The following is a 22,516-nucleotide window of genomic DNA, read 5'->3' on the forward strand; positions in this document are numbered from 1 at the left end:
GTAACAGATTCCATAATATGGCCAAGTGATCAGACATATGCTGCTTAGGTAAGAGAGAGACCATCGCCTATTTTTTCATAATGGGAATGATACTAGGGCCAGTGGGAAGTTTTTTTGTTTCCTAGAGGTTTTATTTGATCATTCTGTTTTAAAATTTTCAGGAAAAAAAAAAAAAGGAAACCCTGATGAATTGAGCCCCAAGCATTTAGATTTTACTTGACCTTGACCTTGAATTTAACTAACTCTAGGATTTCTTGCTGTTTCTAATTTTTGAGGTTTTCCTTAACCTGGTTTAAAACTGCTACGCCATACATACCATTTTTAGAAGCCAGTGATTTCTGCTAGAAAGGAGAAGTAACCACACCAACAGCAGAAGCACTGTCTGAGGAGGCTTAGGGCACGTGCAGCACGTGATTGATAACATCACGAAGGAGCAAAAATCACATCTGCGGAAGAGACGATTCTCGTGCGTGTATTAAATTATCATGTTTGCACCTTAGGATTTTATTAATTGCTCAAAAGAAAATCCCATATGGACCAAAAGTAAACTTTCTAACAAAGTTTAAAGAAATGTGTTGAATACATTTTAATTGAAGTGACCAGGAAGGGCTTGAGCGGATGATATGAAAGTTCAAGAGAAAAACCCAGAAGTAATTTCCCACTTATTGTTAAATGGTGGAGTTTCCTTTTGAAGACTGTTCTCTGCCTCACAAAATGCGTCTTTTTCTTTGAGGAAACTGAGAGCTGTATAATTTTTATCACGAAAGAAAACTACCTAAGTCAAAGCAATTTTAGGAGGTAAATTTTGCTTGTACACTCAGTGCTTCAGTAAACTCTTCCTAATTATATTTATTTGGAAATTACCCAACTATGGCGGAGCACTATAGATTCATAAAATACAATAGTAGTGCAAAAACAAATTTAACGCCACTAACCTAGATGGCTTCCCACTTTTGGATATAATCTGAGCTGTAGATTCCAGAGGATTTGGTATATTTTAAAGTTTATGCCATTAAAAATGACAGTTTCATCTTTAATGAGGTGTGTATAAACTGTCTGTCGCTTTTTAATGGGAAACTTTGCATATCAATGATATTTCATAAACATATTTGTCTTTATTTTTTTAAACTAGCTTTCTAATGCCCTCCCCAGGGAAACAAGCCTTCAGCAGTAAAGCTGCCTACTTGAAACATCCTCGTTTAATATGGTTCAGTGGGTCCCAAGCATGTATGTAGCATGCTTTGATATTCATTGGGCCACGCAGAAGTGAGGGATTAGCCTCCTGAGAACTGCAAATTCATAATTAACTACAGAGGAGAACTTTATGTTGCCCATTTATAACAATTATTCAAATAATTGTATTCATCAGTCTTTATACAATGGATAAAGCCAATTAGAAATAGGAACACTTTCAACCAATCAGATTTCAGAACCAATGGATAACATCCCTACTCAGTTGCCTCTATAATTTATTGCATTACTCATTGCTTTCCCATAGTTGCCTAAATCCATAGTTTGGGAACATCCATGGACTTCAAATCATCCCATTTTTAATTGGCACGTGCCATTGAATATTGGCAAGGGTCATGATGGAAATTCTTCAAGAGCTGGTATGACGCTTTCTTTCACAGCGCCAACCTAGCTATCAATATTCATTTGGATTCTTTAGAAAACAACTCACAAAATCCAAGCTTTTACTGTCCATTTCTACATTAAGTGTTTCTGTTGATTTGGGAGCTTCTGCATAGTGCGGTCAGTTTGACATTGCTTGTTTCCAGAGCATTTGTTTTAGTTGGTAGTTCACTAAGCATTACTCCCAAATCATTAATTCAGCAAATACTTACTGAGCTTACATTTTGCGCTTGGCTATAAGAGATGGGAAAGATGAACAAAGAAACAAGGCATGCCCCTCATTCCTGTTTAATAGGTCCACAAGTATCTTCAAAAGTGACAAATCTCATCAGAGAAGGATTAGCCAGGTGTTGTGCAAATGAGAAGACCTGGAGGTCTGCACAAACCAGACATGACTTTGTGGTGTTTTTCACTTCATTAAAGGAGCAGCCTGCAAATACAGGAAGAGGAAAGGGAGGCCATCTCCTAACTGAGCCCCCCATGGTTTATCTGCTTTCCCCTTCACCTCTTTTCCTTCCAGGCAGAGCTAGCCGAGAGCCATCCCAGCTGGCCAACATTGGTGCTAACTCGGATACAGGCATTTCAAGCTCCACTTGATTATCTCCTGACCTAACTGCTTTTTCAGCTTTGAGGGTTTCATTTTTTCAGGAATACCACTGATTTTTGAAATTCTCTTTTTGGAAAAAAAAATCATTTTGCAAATCAGATTTTCTGATGAAGGCAAACTGCAGTTAGCAGATGCCATACCATTTTGAAATCGATGATCCAAGATCATCAATTGATAATGAACTGTGTTTGTCATTCTTGCCCAAGGATTTCAATTTACAGTAAAATGTGAACCAAAACTTACATACATCAGTGTGTAACATCTAAATATATTTGTATTTAAGAGATCTATCAGAACATCAATAGCTAACAATCAGGCTTTATTTTTTTCTTTCTGCATGCTGTTATGAATGAGTGATTTGAAACATTCACCTTCATGTTTCATGTGCTTTGAAAGTGGAGACTGAGGAATCTTTCTGCCTCAATTGTGTATCTATAACAAAATGAAATGATTGGAGAAACGTACTTATGGATTAATACATTCAAGGTATCCATAAAAGAGAGAGAGATGGCAAGAGATTTGGCTCATGTTTATTTTTAAGAAATTCATCCTCAGTTCTTAAGTGTTTTGTTTATGTCCCTTGAGGAATGAAAAGAAAAACGATTTGTTTTTACTTGTAAGGCCTTACTCAGTTGCCCAATTCCGCAGAAGAACTGGACAGTGAGGACCTCTCAGGTAAGGGCTAGTCATTAGGTAAAAGGCTCTGCAGTGTCCAACCTGTGGGCCCTCCATCCACTTCCACAACACAGCCATTTGGATCGCTGAGCAGTCAATTCGCAATTGTGGATTTTAAGACTAAAGAAAAAAACAGAGTTTTATCAACACTTTCTTCCTCCCCCACCTCTCTTCCCTGTGTATTTTCAGATTGTATATTGTGTGTATATTTCAGATTGGGGCTGACTCGCTGTAAAGACCTCCAGGTCAATAATGACCTCCAGGTCGAATCATCTTTGGGATTGAACCAAAGCCACTCTGTTCAGTGGCTTAAAGTAATTTTTATGTTCTAGGCATATAATGGTTCATGAGAAATTTGTTTTATTTCAAAGCTATTTAAGGATGTTGGATTATGAGACAAGATCTTTATTTAAAAAAAAACCCTCATATTGACCATCTCCTTCTGTGGAATAGACTAGAAAAGCCAGGTCATAGTTAATCTTAGAAGGAGGGGGACAGGAGAGGAAGGAAGGAAAGGGGGGGCAATTGTTTTGTCGCACACCATGATGCAAACTAATTATCCACCTCAGACCTTTTTCACAGCACACTGAGCTCTTGCAAAAGTAGGTTTCATGCTTGATTCCAGGATTTAGGTGTTACTAATCCAAAATAAGAAGCATATCCTAAAAAGGAGGGGAAGGAGATTTAAAATGGTCAGAGCTAAACAATTATGTGAGCTCCCATGATGCTGTGGGACTTCACGGCCAACCAGCTGCAGCTTTTGAGACATTCTGATCGGTTGCTTCTTAATAAGTCAGTAAGGAAGGGCCCTTCCTCATCAGGAGAAACCAAGGCAGAGGACTGTAGATGCTGACTCCAGCCTTTTGGAAACAAGGGTTCCATGTTGCCCTTCTTGAAGAGATTTCACTGCAGCTCCCTTGAATAGCTGGTTGCTAAGGTGCAGCTTTAACTACAGGTCTCACCCAGTGAGAGAATAAGATGGTACCACTATCTTTCACAAGCCATAGATTTATTGCCTCCTCTGTGCTTCTGTCAAACCTCAGGGACGCCTTTATTTTTCTGCTATGTAGCATGTCCCAGTTTGAACCTGGCTGATGGATTCTCCCACAGAGTGGAAGCTCCAGGAGGCCATATTGGTTTTGTTCACTGCTGTACACCTGTCGTATCATAAGCACGCAGTTGATACCTGTTGGACGAATGAATGAATTCCATACCCCAAGGAGTTTAGATAGATAAATAAATAGAAGATTAGAAACATAGCCGGCCATCAAAGGAGTGTTTTATTTTTGCCTCTTGGTGGTGGTATATTTAGAGAAGTTTCAAAAACGTTAGCTTGATTTTTTTTGGAAATAAGAGCAAGTGAGTCCTTGTCCCTGCTTAGAATATCATGCTGAGTGTAAGAAGACTGACTCCTCTGTTCCGATCCTGACCCTAAATAAAACGGCCCTCTGGCACAGTGGCAATTGTATCTTCTCAAGGATCCTGAGAAGGGACCAAGTTCTCCTTGGCCCTGATCCCTCTCAGCATATCAGCCAGACAGGATCACTCATATGCAGGAGTCATTTTTCTCCTCTTCAGGAAAATGGGACGAAATCAGCCCTTATCCCTTCCCCGAGCATCAACAAGGAAGGAATACTCCAGGTCTCTTGGCTCTGCACCAAGTCAGAGGCAGCCTTGCTGCAGCTCTATCAATCACCCCTGAGTCGGGAGTGATAAGCCAACAACTGTTTGTGTTCATAATAATTTGGTTAAATTAATAATTACGTTGTCCCCCTCCCCTCCCCCGTCCAGGAGCGCTGCCGTTGTATATTGCGAGGGAGCCATAAGTCAAGTAGAACCCTGATGATCTGTCAGGCTGGGGCCGGGCTGCCTTTGCATCTGGTTTGATGAACTAATCAAAAAGTGATTAGCACCTTTGTTCAAAGGGGATGCCGATTAACCAATTACTATTGATTGTGAGCATGGCTTCACTCGGCAGCAAAGAGACATCTGAAGGGAAAAAAAAAAACACCAGATAAAAATTGAGCAGCTGTCATAGTGTTTAAATTTATTAAAACAAAATACATTACTTTGTATGAAGCTGTCTTGAAATGGGTCACTGAAGGAGAGCATATTGATTGAGAAAGGATGAACTTCTTAAATTTTCTGTAGCCTAGAGACTGAATTCAATTATAATACAAGACAAACAGGTTAACACCCGTCTTAAACAGTCCATCAATAAATTAGAGGAGGTGTTGTACATTTAATGCTAAGCTGTGGTAATGAATAATATTACCATCCATTCCCTGCTCCATCTGGGTAGAAATTTCATTCTTTCCTTATTATGGATAAATGTTATATCCTGCGTTTCCTTCACAATAATGATGGTCTGTCTTCTGCCGCCCCCTTGTCCCGCTTCCTCCCCCATACACCACTGCCACCTCAGCTAATGACCGTTTCCTCAGCACCATATGGTGCCCCAGCCTCACCCAGCAAAGCAAGTGGCCCAGCTGATCCTCCTCTTTAATCTGCATTAAAAAATTATGCTTGTGTGTAGTTCAGTGATTTAATTATTGGAGGACCTGGGGAGCTTCTCCAGTTCTACTTTGAACCCTTTCATTGACTTTCTGGGTGTTAACTTTATTGATGACGGATCCACAAGAGTTTTGCTTTGCTTTATCAATTACATCTGCTATTTCCCGGTGACAGCTGGTGGTTATTGCCACCCATGTGGAATAGAATAGCTTCAAGCCTATTTATCCTTCTATTTTATTTTAAAACTTTTTAAAAAATGCCTCCAACTGCCTCCTTCCCTTCAGCAATGGAAGGTCCTTCGGGGACTGTTTAGTGGAGTGTGGTGGTAAATGTGCCGCCTGCCAGGGAATGGCCCTCCGGCACAATCAGAGCAATCCATCAGGCTTCTGCTTTTGAAGCAAAGGCACCAACAAGAAATTTCAGAGCTCTCGTGCTTCCCAGAGAGAGACACGTTTTCAACTCTGGCCCTATGTACAAGAAAGTGATCTGGAAAAATCAACATCTCCCTCACAGTCCATAGAAAAGTACGGATGGAAGGCAGATTCTAAGTGGCTTTGATAATCCATGCCAGGTGTTAAGGAAGAATCTAGGTGAGCCGGCTATAGTCCCTTAAGTGGATTACAGAGGAAACGGGCTCAAAATATGGTCTAGATTTAGTTCATGGAAGCACTTAAAGGCCTTCAGATCCAGGGTATCAGTTCTGGGGTGGGATATAAGACCATGTGGCTGTTGTGAGTGTCCGCAAAGTCTGGCTGAACTTGCTTGAAATGTGTGTAAGAAACTGTCAATAGACATGGCATTTGGGGGGACTCTTTCCTTACTGGCTCCCACGTAAAGTATGGCCCAGACTTGGTAAACAGCCAATTGCATTTTTTTGTTCGGCTAGTAATAATAATGATGATGATAAAGAAAAACATCAAAAACCAGCTGGATTATGTAGACAGATTCAAGATCTGGCCCCTAAATCGCAGTTGAGGTCTTATTTAGCTTGTATTTGTATAGTATTTGACCGCTCAGGAAGCTTACGCACACATATGATCTCATTTGATCCGCATTCATTCAACAATTGTTTGAGCCCCTCCTGTGTGCTAGGCTCAGGCCTGGGCACCAGGGATGCAGCAGTGAACAAGACCAACCAGGGGCTGGAGCTGCCCTGGATTTCACATGCCAGGATCCTGCCCTCATACAGTTACATTCTAGTCAGAGAGACAAGCTCAAAACACAAGATAATGTCAGACTAGTGCTGTGGGAAAAAATAAACCTGGGTAAAGTGAAAGTGAGTGACTGGGGCTGGGAAGAGGTGGAGGGTAGCTTAGAAATGCTCACCAGGGGAGGCCACTGAGACAGGAAGACCAAGAGATGAGCATGACCAGCCATGGGAGGATCGTCAGGAAAATCCTGGGAGATCGTTAAGGAAGGGGTTGTTTACAAATGAGGGAACAGGGGCTCCAGAGGTTACAATAATTTACTCAAGAGACAGAATCAGAATTTAAACATGTGGGTCTTCCCGGTTCTTCAGGAAACAGAGACTTAGGTTGCCATGGATCACGGGCCCAGCTGCTCCGCGGCATGGGGGATCTTCCCGGACCGGGGCACGAACCCGCGTCCCCTGCATCGGCAGGCGTCCTCTCAACCACTGCGCCACCAGGGAAGCCCGAGACTTAGGTTTAAAGTGGTTATCCTTCCCCTGTGAAATCCACACTTCCTTTGCCCTGGTATCTTCTTGGGAACTCTTTCCCTCTTGGACCCTTTTCGATTCAGTCTGTGCATCCAAGGAATGAAGCAGGGAAGATTGAGCCCTGCAGAGCCCATCAGGTATAGAGCCACGTGCTGACGACCGGGAAAGATCTCTTCCAGCGTTGAATCACGCTCTTTCCCATTCAAAGGGGACCTTAAACTCTGCTCAGATGTTTTCAGTGCCATTGTCCCATTGATCTCCTAAATTATGGGATGGTTTTCCCACTGAGACGGTCCTAAATGCCATGGGAAAGTGTTGAGTTGCAGAAGGTTAAAACATGTAGATTACCTTATTTTAAAATTCCTTTTAGTACAAGGCAGTGGACTGACAAATCATATTGGGTCCATGCCAGCTTGGCCATGACTTTACCACCACGATGTAAGTTTGAATTTCATGGTGTTGCTGATCTTCCCATAATCCAACATGCTGCTGTTTCCCCATGGGGAGGAAGGAGACCATCAAATAGGAAATTTTCCTCCAAATTAAAGAGTTGGCAGGCTACGACACAAAATATGAATTCCAGTTCTACAGGTTGGACACTGCTTTGGGGTGACTTCACCATATTCATTAATCCATCCTCACACCCCCAAATGCCTGAGGTCCACTGAAGCATCTTTCTCCAGAGAGAGATTCTAGTGGGAAATGTATGTTTAGAAATACTTCTACAACCCTGTTCTCTTTATCAGATGTATACTCCTTTAAGGAAAACTCCAGTCTCATCCTCAGTGCCTTCCTGTTGCTTAAAATGGAAAAGGCAATCACACTTCTAAGTCCTTATGGTTAGATGAATAGAGAGGACTCGGGAGTGTGCCTTGTGGTCTCTTTGGTGATGATTAATGTCTTTGGGAGGACTTGCATCTGTTGCATCAAGTCATTTCCACTGTTGGTTACAATAACAAAATCAAGTTACTTGAGAAGGGGGAAAAATCAACAGTAAAAAACAAAAATCTTGTTCTCATGTTTAGCTGACAGCAAGAGCTTAATATCCTGATACTTAAATGGTACACCTGAGTGATAACTTGGACTGGGTGGCTCACAGGACTGCCAGGCTCACAGCCTTGACCACCACCCAGGGCCACCAGTCACAGTGTGTGCCATTCTACATAAATGAAAAGAAGGGGTTTGGTGACTTCAACTCAGCTAGTGTCTGTGGGGCATCTTACCCTCTGAGAACAATGCTGAGTGTGTAGTACGACCCTTACCCCAAAGAGCTAGTAAGTATTTGCCTGGAATCAGTGATTGGAACTGGAATAAAGCCCTCTGTAGGCTTTATTACAGCAGATTTCAATTTGGCAAACACTTCTTGAGTGCCTATGATATGCCAAGCCCTGGCCCAGAGAGACCCCTTCATATTCAGTGACACACTGGCCTCTCAGAACACCCCTGTGAATTGTATGATGGTGTTCCATGGCTCAGAGTATCTGATTGACCTGCCTGAAGTCTCACAGAAAAGCAGTGAAGCCCAGCTTCTAGGCCAGATCTGTGGGCAAGTCCAGCGCGCTTTCCAGCGGGCCATACAGGATGTGAGGTCCTAACTCTTCCTGCATCTCCTGTTCGGGCCTGTTTCTGGAGGATAACATAGGCAGTAACCGCCTAAGAGCCCGTGTGCGGTACTCCTGATTTCAGTGAATGCCTGCGGAGCTCTGGGTGGCAGGATGATGGTGATGATGATGACTGCAGTTTTCCTTGAAGTAGCTTAACATAGTTCCTTTGCAACGATAGCATAGCTGCAGTGACGTTGCTAGAATGAGATGCAGCCAAGGGGTAGTCCTAGATGTCTGGGATGCTGTATGAGAACCTTCATGATTTTTCTTGCCTTACATTTATTCCTTCCCTTCCACTTTCTCAGAAGACAGAAAAGAAATGTTATGCTGCACGGAGGCTAGTGTGTTCCAATATATATTAACATCTTAATGGGAAAGCTGTGCATGTACTGTATACATTTACTACTCTCTGACAAGAGGGAATTAAATGTCAGAAGGATTTGTAGCATCTATAATTGAATTGCTGCTGAGAAAAGCAAATCTTAAAGAAGAATAACATATTAGGATTAGCAAATAATGTGGCATTTTGTCAGCGCATGCCATTCAGTTTGTTCCCCTTCAGTAATAAAGTTGTGCTTTTTAAAATGCACACTTATTTTTGTTGCCACGGCGGGAGCTGCAATAGGTGATGGGAATGAGAAGCTGCGGTTTGCAGATGGTGCCAGGTTTGCGGCTTGGTTTTGTTTTGTCTTTGAGGTCAGATTTTGGTTTTGTCTCAGATGTGGAAAATCCACTGTCAGGCTTTTTCTTTCTTTCTAGTAAGAAGTAACAGATGACATCATAGTCATTAAGCTTCCTATGCAATAGACTAATCCCTACAGCCCTAGGAAGCAGGGGGCAGCGATTCCACCATCAACACCGCTTCTCGAAGTTTCCAATTAAACTGACTTGTCTAGCCAGACCGCAGCCCAGGAGAAAGACTAGAATTAAAGCAAGTGACAGAACTGCTGTGAAAAGTCAACAGTTTCACTTTTTTCCCAGCTATTCATCGATAGAGAAATTACAGAAGGTTGAGCATATGAATTGTCCAATAAATAGAGGTAGGAAGACCCATCTCCTTAGAACCTCCCCTATGTTTTAGGTATTAATTTTGAAGATGAGACCTCAGGTAGTTTATAACCTTTGTTGAAAAATAGTATGTGCATTTAAGGGGAGTGTCTAGCTCTTCACAAGTTTTTAAGCGTGCTTTCTAGCCCAGGCCAAGGGTGGGTTGAAAGGTGAAGGAAAGCCAAGGCAGGGTGGTCCTCCCGCCCTCCGCCATGTGCTTGAACCGTATTTCTGTATCACACTTCAGCTCCTCCGAGGTGGCAATCTGAGTGTCCGCCTGGGCTGAAGGTAGGCCGGCTGCAGCTGCAGCGGGCAGTCTGCTCAGCAGCCCCTCTGCCCACGTCGCTGTCTGCCAGGAGCTTGTCTAGGACATCCTGGCCATTCCCTAGCTATCCACGGATCTCTGCCTCGGGCAACAGAGCCTCCCAGGCTTTTCGCAGATCCATGATTAAGGCATTCACATGGCAGTTTATGTCAGGCATCCCGTGCCAGGTGGTAAAGTAGCCATAGCAACCGGGATCTGTTAGGCAGCCTGACTGCCGGAGCCCCGGCACTCAGTCATTTGAGGAGTAAGAACAAGTAGAGAAAAGGAAGCCCCTGCAGGGAGGGGAAGGAGGCTGAAGTTCCACTAGCCATCACTTTTCTTGTCAGGCCCTAAGGAACGAGCGTCTTTAGAACTCCCCCTTGCATACTGCCCACGAGGAAAGGATCAAGCCAGGCCACCTGGCCCAAAGTAAAGAAAACTGAGCAGATTGGGGCATCACTCTTGGGAGAGTCTTTGAATTTTTTTTGTCCTGGCGGTTTCTAAGATGCTAATGGGAACCCCATGTGGTTGAAGCTGTGACCCAAGCAGTAGTAGCCAACTTAGCATTCTGCAAGCAGCTCCGTAAACCCTCACCTGGAGCCAAGTTGTTCCAGCTTTTTGCCCAAAGAAGAGCTAACTCACGAATACTAAACAGTTCATGACTGAGCTGTCCTTAAAGAGTCTCGTGTTACACTTAGAGCCGTAGACGGGGCTGCAGCACGGGACAGTGCAGGCAGGAAGGATTGTGCCCCAACTCTGAGTTGACACTTCCCAGCATCTACAAAGTGCCCCTGAAAATCAGGCTCATGGAAGGACAACGCCTCAGTTACTTGAAATCCCGTGTGAAGTGATCCGGGATGGCATTCCACAGTCCAGTCGGAATGTGTCACCCAAACGTGCTTGGTTCTTCAAGGCTGGAATAACCTTTGTGCCATAAATGTACACCAAGTCAAAATGTGGCTTTCCTCTTTGCGGTGACGGGGAAAAGCTAAGTCCCAGCGGGAGGAACACCGTTACACCCGTTACTGAGAGGAGCAATCGTGTCTCTTAGAGACAGGAAAACACTCCCTCTAAACCAAAGAGCTGTCTACTTGCCTGAGGATCGGGCATGTTGCTAGTGTTTATTTTTCAGTGTAGAAGCTGAGGACAGCTGTAGAATCTGTCGGTTTCCTTCTCTGCCTGATTCAGAAAAGCAGCCCGAAATCTGGAGAGGATGTCCCCCGTCAAGTTCATGGGACCTGAGGGAAAGGGTCTGCACCCCAAGAGGAGAAGGATCTGTGGATGATGGTGAAAGTCATAGACTTTCCCAGGGTTTTGTCTTCGAGGTAATCGCTCACGGAACTGACCAGAGCTTTTGCTCTGTGAGCAGAACAGGAAAGACCACAGAGCCGATGGACTTTGTCAGAGCCGCGCTCCTGTTGGTGGCTGATAGTACCCTGGGTTCCAGTTTGCATCCTACTCCCTTAGCCCGGTGCCTCTCTGTGTAGAATCTTGTGTTACTGCTTTGTGCAGTGAGCCAGGCACCAGTCCACAGCATCTAGGGGTAGGTAACCAGCCTCCAGCTATACCCCTCACCACCTTGGACCAATCGACGGCACTATAAAAACTCCCCACCCAACCCACACGTGGACACACAAAAAGGAGTGAGACGAGTCTGGAAACAGCACCACTCTTGATAGCGGATGCCGGGTCATGCCAGGCGCTGGAGGATGGCCAGGACTGCATCAGTGCCCGCTGCAGTAAACCCCGGGGCGGGCCAGGGGTGGGAAGAGGCGGGGCAGAGCTGCAACCCACACTGTGCCCTGTAAATTCAGCATCACTTACCTTCTGGGTCCGTCTGCAGTAACTGAAGGCAGGGAAGATGTCTCGGGGATTAACTGGTGGTAGTAAACTTTCTGATCAAAGTGAGTATCAGAAGATAGCAGGAGAGATTACCCCTATAAATAAGTATCTGTAAAATATGTATGTCCTTGAGGGTAGGGAAGATAACTAGAACCCAGGTATTTAATGTGGGCACAGGGCAGGGAGGAAAGGAAAGAGCCGCACTGAGCCTCTTCAGCTCTGAGTTCGTGGGGAGCAAAGGTCAAAAGAATGGTTTTGGCTGGAAAAATTAATCCCACAGATACGTATCCTGTGAGGTTAGTTGGTTTGTTCTTCTTTATCACAGAGCTTCCCCCTCCTTCCTCATCTCTCCTCCCTGTCTCCCTCCCTCGCCCCTGTTCTCTTTCTGGCTCTCTTTTCCTAGGCTTCTAGAATGTTCCTGTGCCTAGGCATGGAGAAGTCAGTCCTGTAACAGAGGACAGGGGAGTGCTTCCCCCAGTGGGTTAAGCCTGTGCTGGGGCGGCTTCCCTCCCCTCCATCTGCCTGGGACGGGACCTCTCTTCACCTCTCGCCTCTTGTACCTAACTTTCCCCCGCTGCTCAGTAGCTGGCATCACCCAATTCTAAGACACAGGGAGTTAGTTGAAAGAGCCTTAGTTGAAAGAGCCTTATCTCTCAATAGGTCTGAAGCTCATGGCCATTGGAGATGAGCTAATTCTCATTCCCACAAGATCCCCTATTTTGACAGCTCCCTAAGGAAAGCACAACTTTCTGGCTTTTCCATGACTTGGGTCTCCCACTGAGCAATTTTGAACATGTGCAGTTGGGGTGAGAGTCTCCAGCGTGTAAAGCACCATCCTCCAGCAGATACCCCGTGTGCAGGGGCACCCTCCAGGGCACGCTCCCCTTCAACAAGCTCTGTTGTCTTAAAAAAAAAAAAAAAAAAAAAAAAACGTTTCCTTAGCAGAGTTCTGCCTCGTTGAAATGACTTTCAAGACACAGAGGCTGTTGGCCTCTGCAGTAGGCAGCACGCTGGGCTGCGGAGGGAGATTCCACTCTGCCACATTTCAAGTGGAGCTTGTTAGACATGTGGCTGGAGGGGCCACACATCACGGAGTGGGCTAATTGGCTGCAGTGCACTCCGCCTCCAACCCATCTCCATTCTCCAATTAAACTCCCTTCACCCTGTTGTCCTGGGCGACCTGCAGCTGCCTCTGATTTGGCACTTCTGTTTGGGTTTGGATTGGGGATTTTTTTTTTTTTTTTTGTCGTCCTTTCAAAGGTAACTTAATGAAATACTTTAAATACTTCATTTTTTAATTTAAACTCTTAATTAAAGCACTTTTCATGGAACCCTCAGTCACGAGTTATTTCCCCACATCCTTCAGTACTTAATCTCAGAGCAGAATTGGAAATATCGATAGAAAGTGTAAATCATGCCCTCCTGCTGAGAGCGTTGTATCAGGTTTCGGCTCAAAAGAGCACCATTACCTTTAGCTGTCACGGATCTGTACACTTGATCGATAAACTTCAAATGTTATTAGAGGTGGAGGCTTCAGAGATTTGCTCTGTTCTTTGGAGAGAGACAGAGATAAATCTTTCTTAAAAATTGACTCGAATTTGCACTCTCCGTCTTCCTGGTGAAATGCATTTCTCTTAGGCGTCCAGCAACTGCTACGGGGACAGATTTATAGGCCGTGCGCTTCCTGTACTGAAAGATTTAAATGGTAAATCCTTCACATATGACTTCACAAATCATGTAAAGTTAAAAGTTTTTTTACCGTTTCTGTTGCTGCTGTACTTAAATTGTAAGGTGCAGCTAGTAAATCATTTTAATGGAGGTGTCATACTTGACTCAATAGAAAAAAAAAAAGACAATGGTTTAGCTTCCACTCCAAAATGTTAATGTATTAATCAACGGGAGAATAATTGTTTTTTACTACATTATAAATCTCGGGTGCCATTAGGATTTCAGCAAGGGGTGATGTAGACACATTCCTAAATTAAAATTGTTTACACTGCCATACATCCATTCTGCATGGCCATAGCTCATCCGGGGTTCACTTTGGAGTTGTTCCCCAGCCAAACATGTCGTTCCCCAGTCGAAAGAAGACATCCCGAGGGAGTGTTGCTTATAAAGGAAAATTAATTGCATCGTGAAGTGTTAAATAAATAAAAGAAAAACCATCTGTGGCAATGGACAATTATTCCTTGCTGTCTTTTTTGAAATAGGTTTTTAGACTGTGGCTTACTCCCTCATACATCCCAAATGTAGCAGGTATGTCACTTGCCTCTAGTCCCCTAATCCTTGTTTTATCTCTAGGCAGCTGGGGCTTTTGAGCTCCTTACTTTTCCCATGCAAATGCCTGGCAGGGAATAAGTCCCTGGGCATCTCTAGAAAGATGCTCCAGCCAGCCCTCCACAGCTCCCGTTATGGCCTGAAGGTGCCATTCTGAGCGCCCTTAAATAGTTAGGTCGGCCTCCTGAATAGGACCTGCAGCTGGTTACAGAGAGAGGGAATGCCAAGACCAGGTCGGGACTGGACAGACTCTATTTCTTCTCTCCCTGCTCCCTAAGCTTGTTTACGTGCGTTAGCGTCCGATGCCGCTTAGAATGAAATGCCTTGAGGGGAGCACAGATCAATGCAGCACTGAGCAGGTCCCCTCGGTGGAACTTGATCCATCTTGACTGTTCTCTCTGACTCTTCCATTAAGAAAGAAGGTGACCGCTGACCCTGGAGGCAGTGTCGCCAGGGCTACTGGTGTCTCGCAATACCCTCTACATCCCTGTTCCTCTTCTGATTTCAACAGATTCTCGAGCAGGTGAAGAAGGCGCGATCAGGGCAGTGGATCACGCCGTGATTGGCGGCGTCGTCGCCGTGGTGGTGTTTGCCATGCTGTGTTTGCTCATCATCTTGGGGCGCTATTTTGCCAGACACAAAGGTAAGCCAGGCGCGTGGGCAGCCAGGAGGCCTCGTATCACCACGGCGCCTGCCTTTGGGAGACTTTGCAAGGTTGTCCTTGATAGGCAGTTTGGTTTCTGTGGCCACACAGCCTCTTTGATTCCTGAAACTGGGAGAGAAAAAAATAGAAATCTTAGCAGCGGCTGATTAGGACTCGAGTTGATGAGTAGCACTCCTTGATTTGGGTTTTTCTCTAAATGAACAGCTTTATAGGTGTGTTAGGGGACAGAGTGAAAATTCGGAGGGGCTGGCGTGTGAGGTGTGGTTTATCCAACCCCTAAATGATAAACAGGGAAAAAGCAGCTGCATAACCTTTTGCTTTGCGGGATGCAGGTAGACTAGCCCTGCTCCCCGACCCCCAACTCTGGGTAAGCTGGGCACAGCAGCCAGGATGCTTTCTTGGTTTGATGTGCCTTAAAAGCCACATAAATATGTATTTTTAAAATTATGAGTGAAATTGATTTAAATTGCCATTAATCATGTCACTTATCAGCTGTGCCGTCTGGATGGGCAATCATCTTCGGGAAGGCTCCTCCTCTCTGCCCCATGCTGCTCTGAGCCTCTTCTCTCCCCTCCATAATTTATCCTTCCCTTTGTTTGTCGGCCCTTGTCTTTCTTGGGTATTTTTCTCAAGTGCTGTGCAGTGGGCTCCCGAGCCTTTCCTATAGTATAAACTCCAGGCACTGGCAGTCTGCTTGATTGTAGAACTCGGGCTTGGGGAGGGTCCCCTGAGCACAGCAACAGAGGTCCAAGGTGTTTGACAATCACCTTTAGAATCCGAAGTGCCCGTCTCGAGCGTAAAACGGTTTGGGGCCCTCAGTACTGGGGGTCCTTCAGTGAGTGCTGCACAGGCCCAGCACTCTGTATACCCTCTGCCCACGCCCAGGAGGCAGTCTGTTTGGCCAGAGAGCAGGGCCAAAGTCTGCACAGCAGCTGAGGGGACCCAGGGAAGAGGGCATACTCTATAGCGGAAAGGGACGTGGGGGAATCATCTGACCGCCTGCCTTCTCAGACTTGTCACTTCGAAAACTTGAAAATACAACAAATAGATCGGCCTTTCTTACTTAAGAATCTTGGAGAATACAATAGCTAATGGGAGGAGGGTGATGTGATTATGACGGGCAGTGGAAGCTCTACCTGTATTTCATACTGAGGTGCAACCCTTGTCTTTCTCCGTGTAAACCATTGGGACTTGCTGATAAAGAGTGTCACCAACTCCGTTAACGTTCTGTCTATTGTCATTATAAAGTGGCTATGCCAATTAGCAAATCCATGAATCTGGGTCCGGGCTAGAGTGACATCAGGAGCGAGAATCACTTGTTCCTTAAGGCAGATCCCACGCCTTGATTCCAGCTGTTACAATATCAGATTATTTCTTGATCTGGAACCCCACTCTGTGATGGAAGGCAGAAGAAAACCAAACCTCCTTGTGCAAGTTGAAGCACATTTTCACTTATGGACAGGCAACAGTGCTTCCTGAAGACAGGAGACGAGGGTTCAGATAAATGATGTGAGATGACAATAGAACGTCAGCAGGGCCCTAATTCATTTATTGGCTAATTGCTCTTCCTTGCTTTGGTCTTTAACCATGTCCGTGCACATATCTGGCCATTGGTCCTGGGCGTTTACTGTCAGCAGCTCTCCAGCTTTCTGCATTTTTAGCTCCCACTCACGTCTTCTTCTGCTGACATCCTCTGGTCATAATCACGGCTCTAATGTCTCATTTGCTGAATTATATCGCAGCGGTTCAGTTGGAGTGGTGCCTTTGGAACCCCCGGATCCCCATTTGTCTCACCCACCTCGCTCTCTTCTTCCAATTGTTTTTTCCCCTCTGCTGCCTGCACACCACTTCGGCTGATGATGGCCATAAAGCAGGTTGCCATCTCTGTACCACTTTACACAGAGGCCATCAGACAGTCACGGTGCTTTACCCCTTCATCTTTCAGGTACATACTTCACTCATGAAGCCAAAGGAGCCGATGACGCAGCAGACGCAGACACAGCTATAATCAATGCAGAAGGAGGACAGAACAACTCCGAAGAAAAGAAAGAGTACTTCATCTAGATCAGCCTTTTTGTTTCAATGAGGTGTCCAACTGGCCCTATTTAGATGATAAAGAGACAGTGATATTGGAATTTGCGAGAAATTCGTGTGGTTTTTTACGAATGGGTGGAAAGGTGTGAGACTGGGAAGGCTTGGGATTTGCTGTGTAAAAAAAAAAGAAGAAAGAAAGAAAGAAAGAAAGAAAGAAATGTTCTTTGAAAATTACACTCTGCTGTTTGACACCTCTTTTTTTGTTTGTTTGTTTTTTCAATTTTTATTTCTTCCTACCAAGTCAAACTTGGATACTTGGATTTAGTTTGGATAGATTGCAGAAAATTCTGTGCCTTGTTTTTCGTTTCTTGGTTGTGTTCCTTTTTTTTTTTTTTTTTTTTCTCCTCCCTCCTTTGTGCGCATTTATTTTTCCCAAAAAACTTTGGATTTTTTTTTTTTTTCCAAAATCTCCCATTTTGGAATTTGCCTGCTGGGATTCCTTAGAATCTTCCCCCCCACCCCTTATTTTCTTATTGTTTTTCCTTTCCTTTGTTTATTTTTTGAAGTAACTGCTTTCTGTTCAAAATTCAGTTTCATAAAAGGAGAACCAGCACAGTTTAGATTTCATAGTTCAGAATTTAGTGTATCCATAATGCATTTCTTCTCTGTTGTCGTAAAGATTTGGGTGAACAAACAATGAGAACTCTTTGCTGCTGCCCATGTTTCAAATACTTAGAGCAGTGAAGACTAGAAAACTTAGACTGTGATTCAGAAACTGTTCTGTTTGCTGTGGAACTACATTACTGTACAGGGTTATCTGCAAGTGAGGTGTGTCACAATGAGATTGAATCTGTCTTTAATTCTGTATCTGTAGACGGCTCAGTATAGATACCCCACGCTGTCCAGAAAAGTTTGGGGCGGAAAGGGCTCCTCCTCTTTCAGTGCCCTAAACAGACGTGACAGGTGAGGTCTGTTCCATTTATATAAGTGGGCAAATTTGAGTTGCCACAGAAGGGGAAGTAGGGAGGGGGGAAAGATAGTTCTGCTCTGGTTATTTCTGTTCCAAATGATTCCATCCACCTTTCCCAATCGGCCTTACTTCTCACTAATTTGTAGGAAAAAGCAAGTCCGTCTCGTGTGCGAATGACTGAATGGGACAGGGTTTATTTTGTTTTATTTTTGTTTCGTTTTGTTTTCTGCTTTGTGCTTAGTTAGGAAGGCAGTAGGATGTGGCCTGCATGTACTGTATATTACAGATATTTGTCATGCTGGGATTTCCAACTCGAATCCGTGTGAAACTTTCATTCCTTCAGATTTGGCTTGACAAAGGCAGGAGATACAAAAGAAGGGCCAGTATTGTTCTCAGACTGGTCTGCTGTCCATCTCAGTTCTCGAAAGGTCAGAGCAGAGGTGGAAAAACAGCAGGTAGGGATTTTTCAGTTACTTAATCAAAACTCAAATGTGAGTGTTTTTATCTTTTTACCTTTCATACACTAGCCTTGGCCTCTTTCCTCAGCCTTAAGAACCGTCTGCCAAAAAATTACTGATCCTCGCATGATGGCAGCCATAGTGCATAGCTACTAAAATAAGTTACCTTGAACATATCTTAGAGGGGGAGCCTTGGGAAGAGGTAGAGGAGTCAAGTTACCATTTACCTTTTTTTAAAGAAATGTGGGGATTTTCACTGAAATGTCTAGGAAATCTAGAAGTAGTCCTGAAGGACGAAAACTAAACTCTTACCGTATGTTTTGGTAAGGCTCCAGACTCCAGAATACAGTCCCTATGGAAAGATGGCATCAAAAAACAGATAGATCTATATATATATAAATATATATTATATAACATTTTCAGTGAGTAATTTTGGATTTTGCAAGATGCATTTTTACTATTGTTACATTATGTGGAAAACTTACGCTGATTTATTTAAGGGGAAAAAAAGTGTCAACTCTTTGTTGTTTGAAAGCGTGTTTATTTTTCTTGTCTTTATTTTAACCTTTGATAGAACCATTGCAACATGGGGGCCTTTTGGGAACGGACTGGTATGTAAAAGAAAATCCATATTGAGCAGCATTTTGTTTTCCCCTCTCCTATCCCTAGGCACTTAACCAAGACAAAAAGCCACAACAAACATCCCTTTTTCAGTGAATTTTATAACGTGCAGCTCTATTCCGAGCCCTTAGCACCCATTCCGACCATAGTATAATCGTATCGAAGGGTGAGAACCATTTAGCCTGTCATTGAAAGGCTTTTCTCAGTTGTTCTTTTTAGGAAAAAAAAAAACAAAAACAAAAAAAAAACAAAGAAACAACCCCCCCGCCCCACAAAACCCTACCATTGCTCACTGAATCGGCATCGCATCTTGGGGAACCTCCCGTCTTTCCGTTTTGAAAAGTGTACAGTAGTGCAGTGCTCCTGATGTGACTCTGTGGCTTTTACAATGTTGACATGTCTCAGGTTCATGTGTTTTGATTGGTGTTTTCCGTCTCAGGTAGATTGCGAAGTGTAGGCCCCATGCATTGGAAAAAAAGATTAATAATAATAAAACAAAGCAAAAACGGGAAATTACGGATTTTAGTTGTATATTGGTTTATGTATTTTCTTCTTAAGTATACAATGCACTGTTTGAAATGTGTTGTTGAGTATTACTTTGTACAGGTTGATCACTTTTTTTAGAGTGAAGAAAGAACAAACTTGTTTTTTGTGTTTTTTAAAGGAATATAAAATAATGAAGGATGTATAATTGATGCCAAATAAGCTTGTTCTTTAGTCACACCGACGTCTGACTTCTCCCTTTAGGCAGTTCTGGTTTTGAGGTGTACATGAGCGATGTTACGGTGTATGAAACTCCATATCCATATGTTCCATTCCCATTTTGTATTGGTTCATGTATACCATTTTTACAAAAAAAAAGAAAAAAAAAGAAGTACTATAAAATATCTGTCTTCTTAATAAAAAAATTAATGTTACAAAGTGATCCTTTTTTCTCATCATGGACTTCTTACGGACGTCTCGGCCTGGGAGAAGATGGGCCCCTGGTCCGGCTTCCTCCTTAGCACCTCGCGCAGGGCCAGGAGCAGGGGCAGTAGATGCTAGGAGGTGCTGCCGGCTGGGCTTCTCGGGACCGCCTTCTCTCCTCCTCCGCTCATCCTTCCTGTCCTTGATCTCTCCTCCCCTCTCAGCGGACAGGTGGGCCAGGTGCTCTGGCATCGCGGACTCAGCCATCTGTTCCGGTTGCGCAGGCTGCAGGCCGGCCCCTCCCGTGGATGCGTCTCCCGCCCTCACTCCCCTGTTTCCACCCAGCACCCCACACCCACTCCCCTGTGTTGCCTGCTCCACTTGTCTCTTCCTTTGGGATTTCGTGTCTTCACAATTCATCCTTCTTCATTTCAAGTTCTCTCTCCTTTAACAAAAAGACGTGATCTGCAGAGGACGAGCCTGGCCGCCAACGGAAGATTGTTCTCACTTACTGTTTAGGCTGCTGGGGCTTCCAGGCCGGGTGTACAGCAGGAACCAGTCTGTCACCATCCCCCTTGCCTTGCAGGCCAAGGCGAGCAATGACTGCACTTCATGGTGACTGATCGTTCAAAAGCTCAGATCACACGGGAGCCGCCCCGAATGGCCCTTTCCCACCGTTCACCCAGCTGTGGCTGAGTTCCCCTTTTCTCTCTCGGGCAGGTGGTGGGGAAGGTTCAGCGGTGGGAGAAAAGGTAAGCTCCAGAAAAACCAGAGGCTGCGTACTTCATTTCAGCCCTTCCATCCTGGCCTGGTCTCTCGCCTGTCTCTGTAAAAATCTGCTAATTGGACATGCAGTTACTGGGCGCCTGCTGTATGTTCAGCATCGCGAGAAACACAGGGAAGTGTAAGATCGTCTCTGGAGACCAACCAGGGCATCGGTTACACCCACATAAACACATGAAATGGTCCCCAGCTGTGGGGGGCACCCCAAATATGGTTAAGGGGCCCAGAGAGTGCCGTGGAAATTTCTTGGAGAACGGAAATCAGTGAAGCCTGGAGAGTCAAGACAGCTTCCTGGTGGAGCTGGGATTCCAGCTAGACCTTAAAGGATGGCTAGTGGAGAGCGAAGTGAGTCGGAGGTATAGACAGCAGTAAGTCCAGCCAGCCCGCTGATTCGCATGGGAAGAAGAAAGCAAAATCAGGAGAGGTGTGGAGCGTGGGATCAGTCTTCCAGCTGTTCTCAAAGTCCAGACAGGAGTCAAGATTTCAGGGGCCTCTCCCAGCCTCTGCCCCAGGGCAGGGAGCAGTGGGGAGCCCTGATTCATCATAGCTCTGTAAAAAGACCTATAGGTGATAGAGGCTAGAGATCAAGAGTACGTGCTAAGAGACAGCCTGGCTTCCGATCTCCACTCCACCGCTTGTTAGCTGTGAAACCTCGGGCGAGTTCCCCAACCTGCCCGGCCTTGGTCTCCTGCTCTGTAAGGGAGGGGTCACCGTGTTAGGAGAGGGAAGTGAGATTGGCAGTAAGTGCTGAGTCAATAATATGCCAGATGCAGAGTAAACATTTTACATGTGAATCATAATACAGGCTAGAGGCGAATGGTGGTTAAAGGGACAGAGGTTACCCAAGGCTACCAAGAAGTGGTCACGACTCAAGTGAAGGGAGCCATCTGGGTTCCTGTGGACACCTCGTGCCCTTGTGGAGCTTGCCTTAGCGTGTTTAAGGACCCCTTTGTCCTCACCACTCACTACGGTAGTTATTCCAGGCCACGTAGCACGTGGTATGTTTAGTGTCCCCAGCCCTCTCCCCATGTCTGTAGCGTGAGGCTCCAGATTCAGCTGCGACCTGCAGAGAAGGGGGACCCAGGGTGTTCAGTGAACGGAGGCAGATGTGAGGTTTGCGGCTTGCTGCACTTTTGCCACTTGGGTCCCACAGGGTATGCAAGGGGAAGTTTCCAGAAGCAGTCCCCGTCAGCAGGAGCTTGATAAGTTGCCCAGTCCTTCCTTCGGTGTGCGAGTGCAAACGGTCCTCATTTCCTCCAGAGGGTTTTCATGAATGTTTCGGCCTGCTTGCCTTCTCCAAATACATCCACTGGAACCCCGAGGTGCTATGCGGATGGTAATTGGCGCAATCTTTCACTGTCCTCTGTCTACTGGCAACATAATCCTTGTACTGCTGTGGGCTTAGTCCACAGAGAAATGTTCCTTTGATTCTGTCATCCAGAGCTTTAAAGCAACCAGGCAGTCACCATGCTACAGGTGGAAGGACCCTGCTTAAGTGAAGACATTTTGTTTCATTATAAAATTATGCCCAAGACCCTTTTTATACTCACACCTTTTTGCCAGGATGCCAAGTACATGGCCCTTAGTCATGAAGAGCTGGCTGCCAAATTCCTTCAGAGTGAAATTTGTATCCACAGCTGCACATGTACGGTTTGGAAATATTTCCCGAATGAAGTACTTGGATGTCCTGACACACTGTGCAGGAGAAGGGGAGGGGACTCTTGGCCGTCATCCAAAAGACTGTGGGCAATACACTGAAGTCTGCCGTAGGCACATAGTAGGCACGTAGCAAGTAGTAGATCATTACAGGGAGACAGCCCAAGCATCTGTTTGCCCGAATCTCACTTTATACTTAGTCTGAACAGGTCACCAATTCCGTATTTCAACCCTGACATTTAGA

At 44.9% G+C, this 22,516-nt stretch overlaps 1 protein-coding gene across 3 annotated transcripts in view; it reads left to right on the top strand.

The window, feature by feature from the left end:
* Positions 1-19,742, top strand: part of CADM1 (cell adhesion molecule 1) — a 334,278-nt gene extending 314,536 nt beyond the window's left edge. For 2 of the 3 annotated variants that reach the window (XM_032641396.1, XM_032641395.1), the window contains 2 exons: positions 14,692-14,823; positions 16,790-19,742. In XM_032641396.1, coding sequence (XP_032497287.1) covers positions 14,692-14,823; positions 16,790-16,908 — 251 coding nt within the window. In that variant the 3' untranslated portion in view covers positions 16,909-19,742. Of the gene's footprint in view, positions 1-2,860; positions 2,915-14,691; positions 14,824-16,789 lie in introns of all 3 variants that reach the window. The other variant, XM_032641394.1, reaches the window with a different exon arrangement.
* Positions 19,743-22,516: the final 2,774 nt, after the last annotated feature.

The sequence above is a fragment of the Phocoena sinus genome, chromosome 8 (genome assembly GCF_008692025.1).
Source record: "Phocoena sinus isolate mPhoSin1 chromosome 8, mPhoSin1.pri, whole genome shotgun sequence".
NCBI classification, from domain to species: Eukaryota; Metazoa; Chordata; class Mammalia; order Artiodactyla; family Phocoenidae; genus Phocoena; species Phocoena sinus.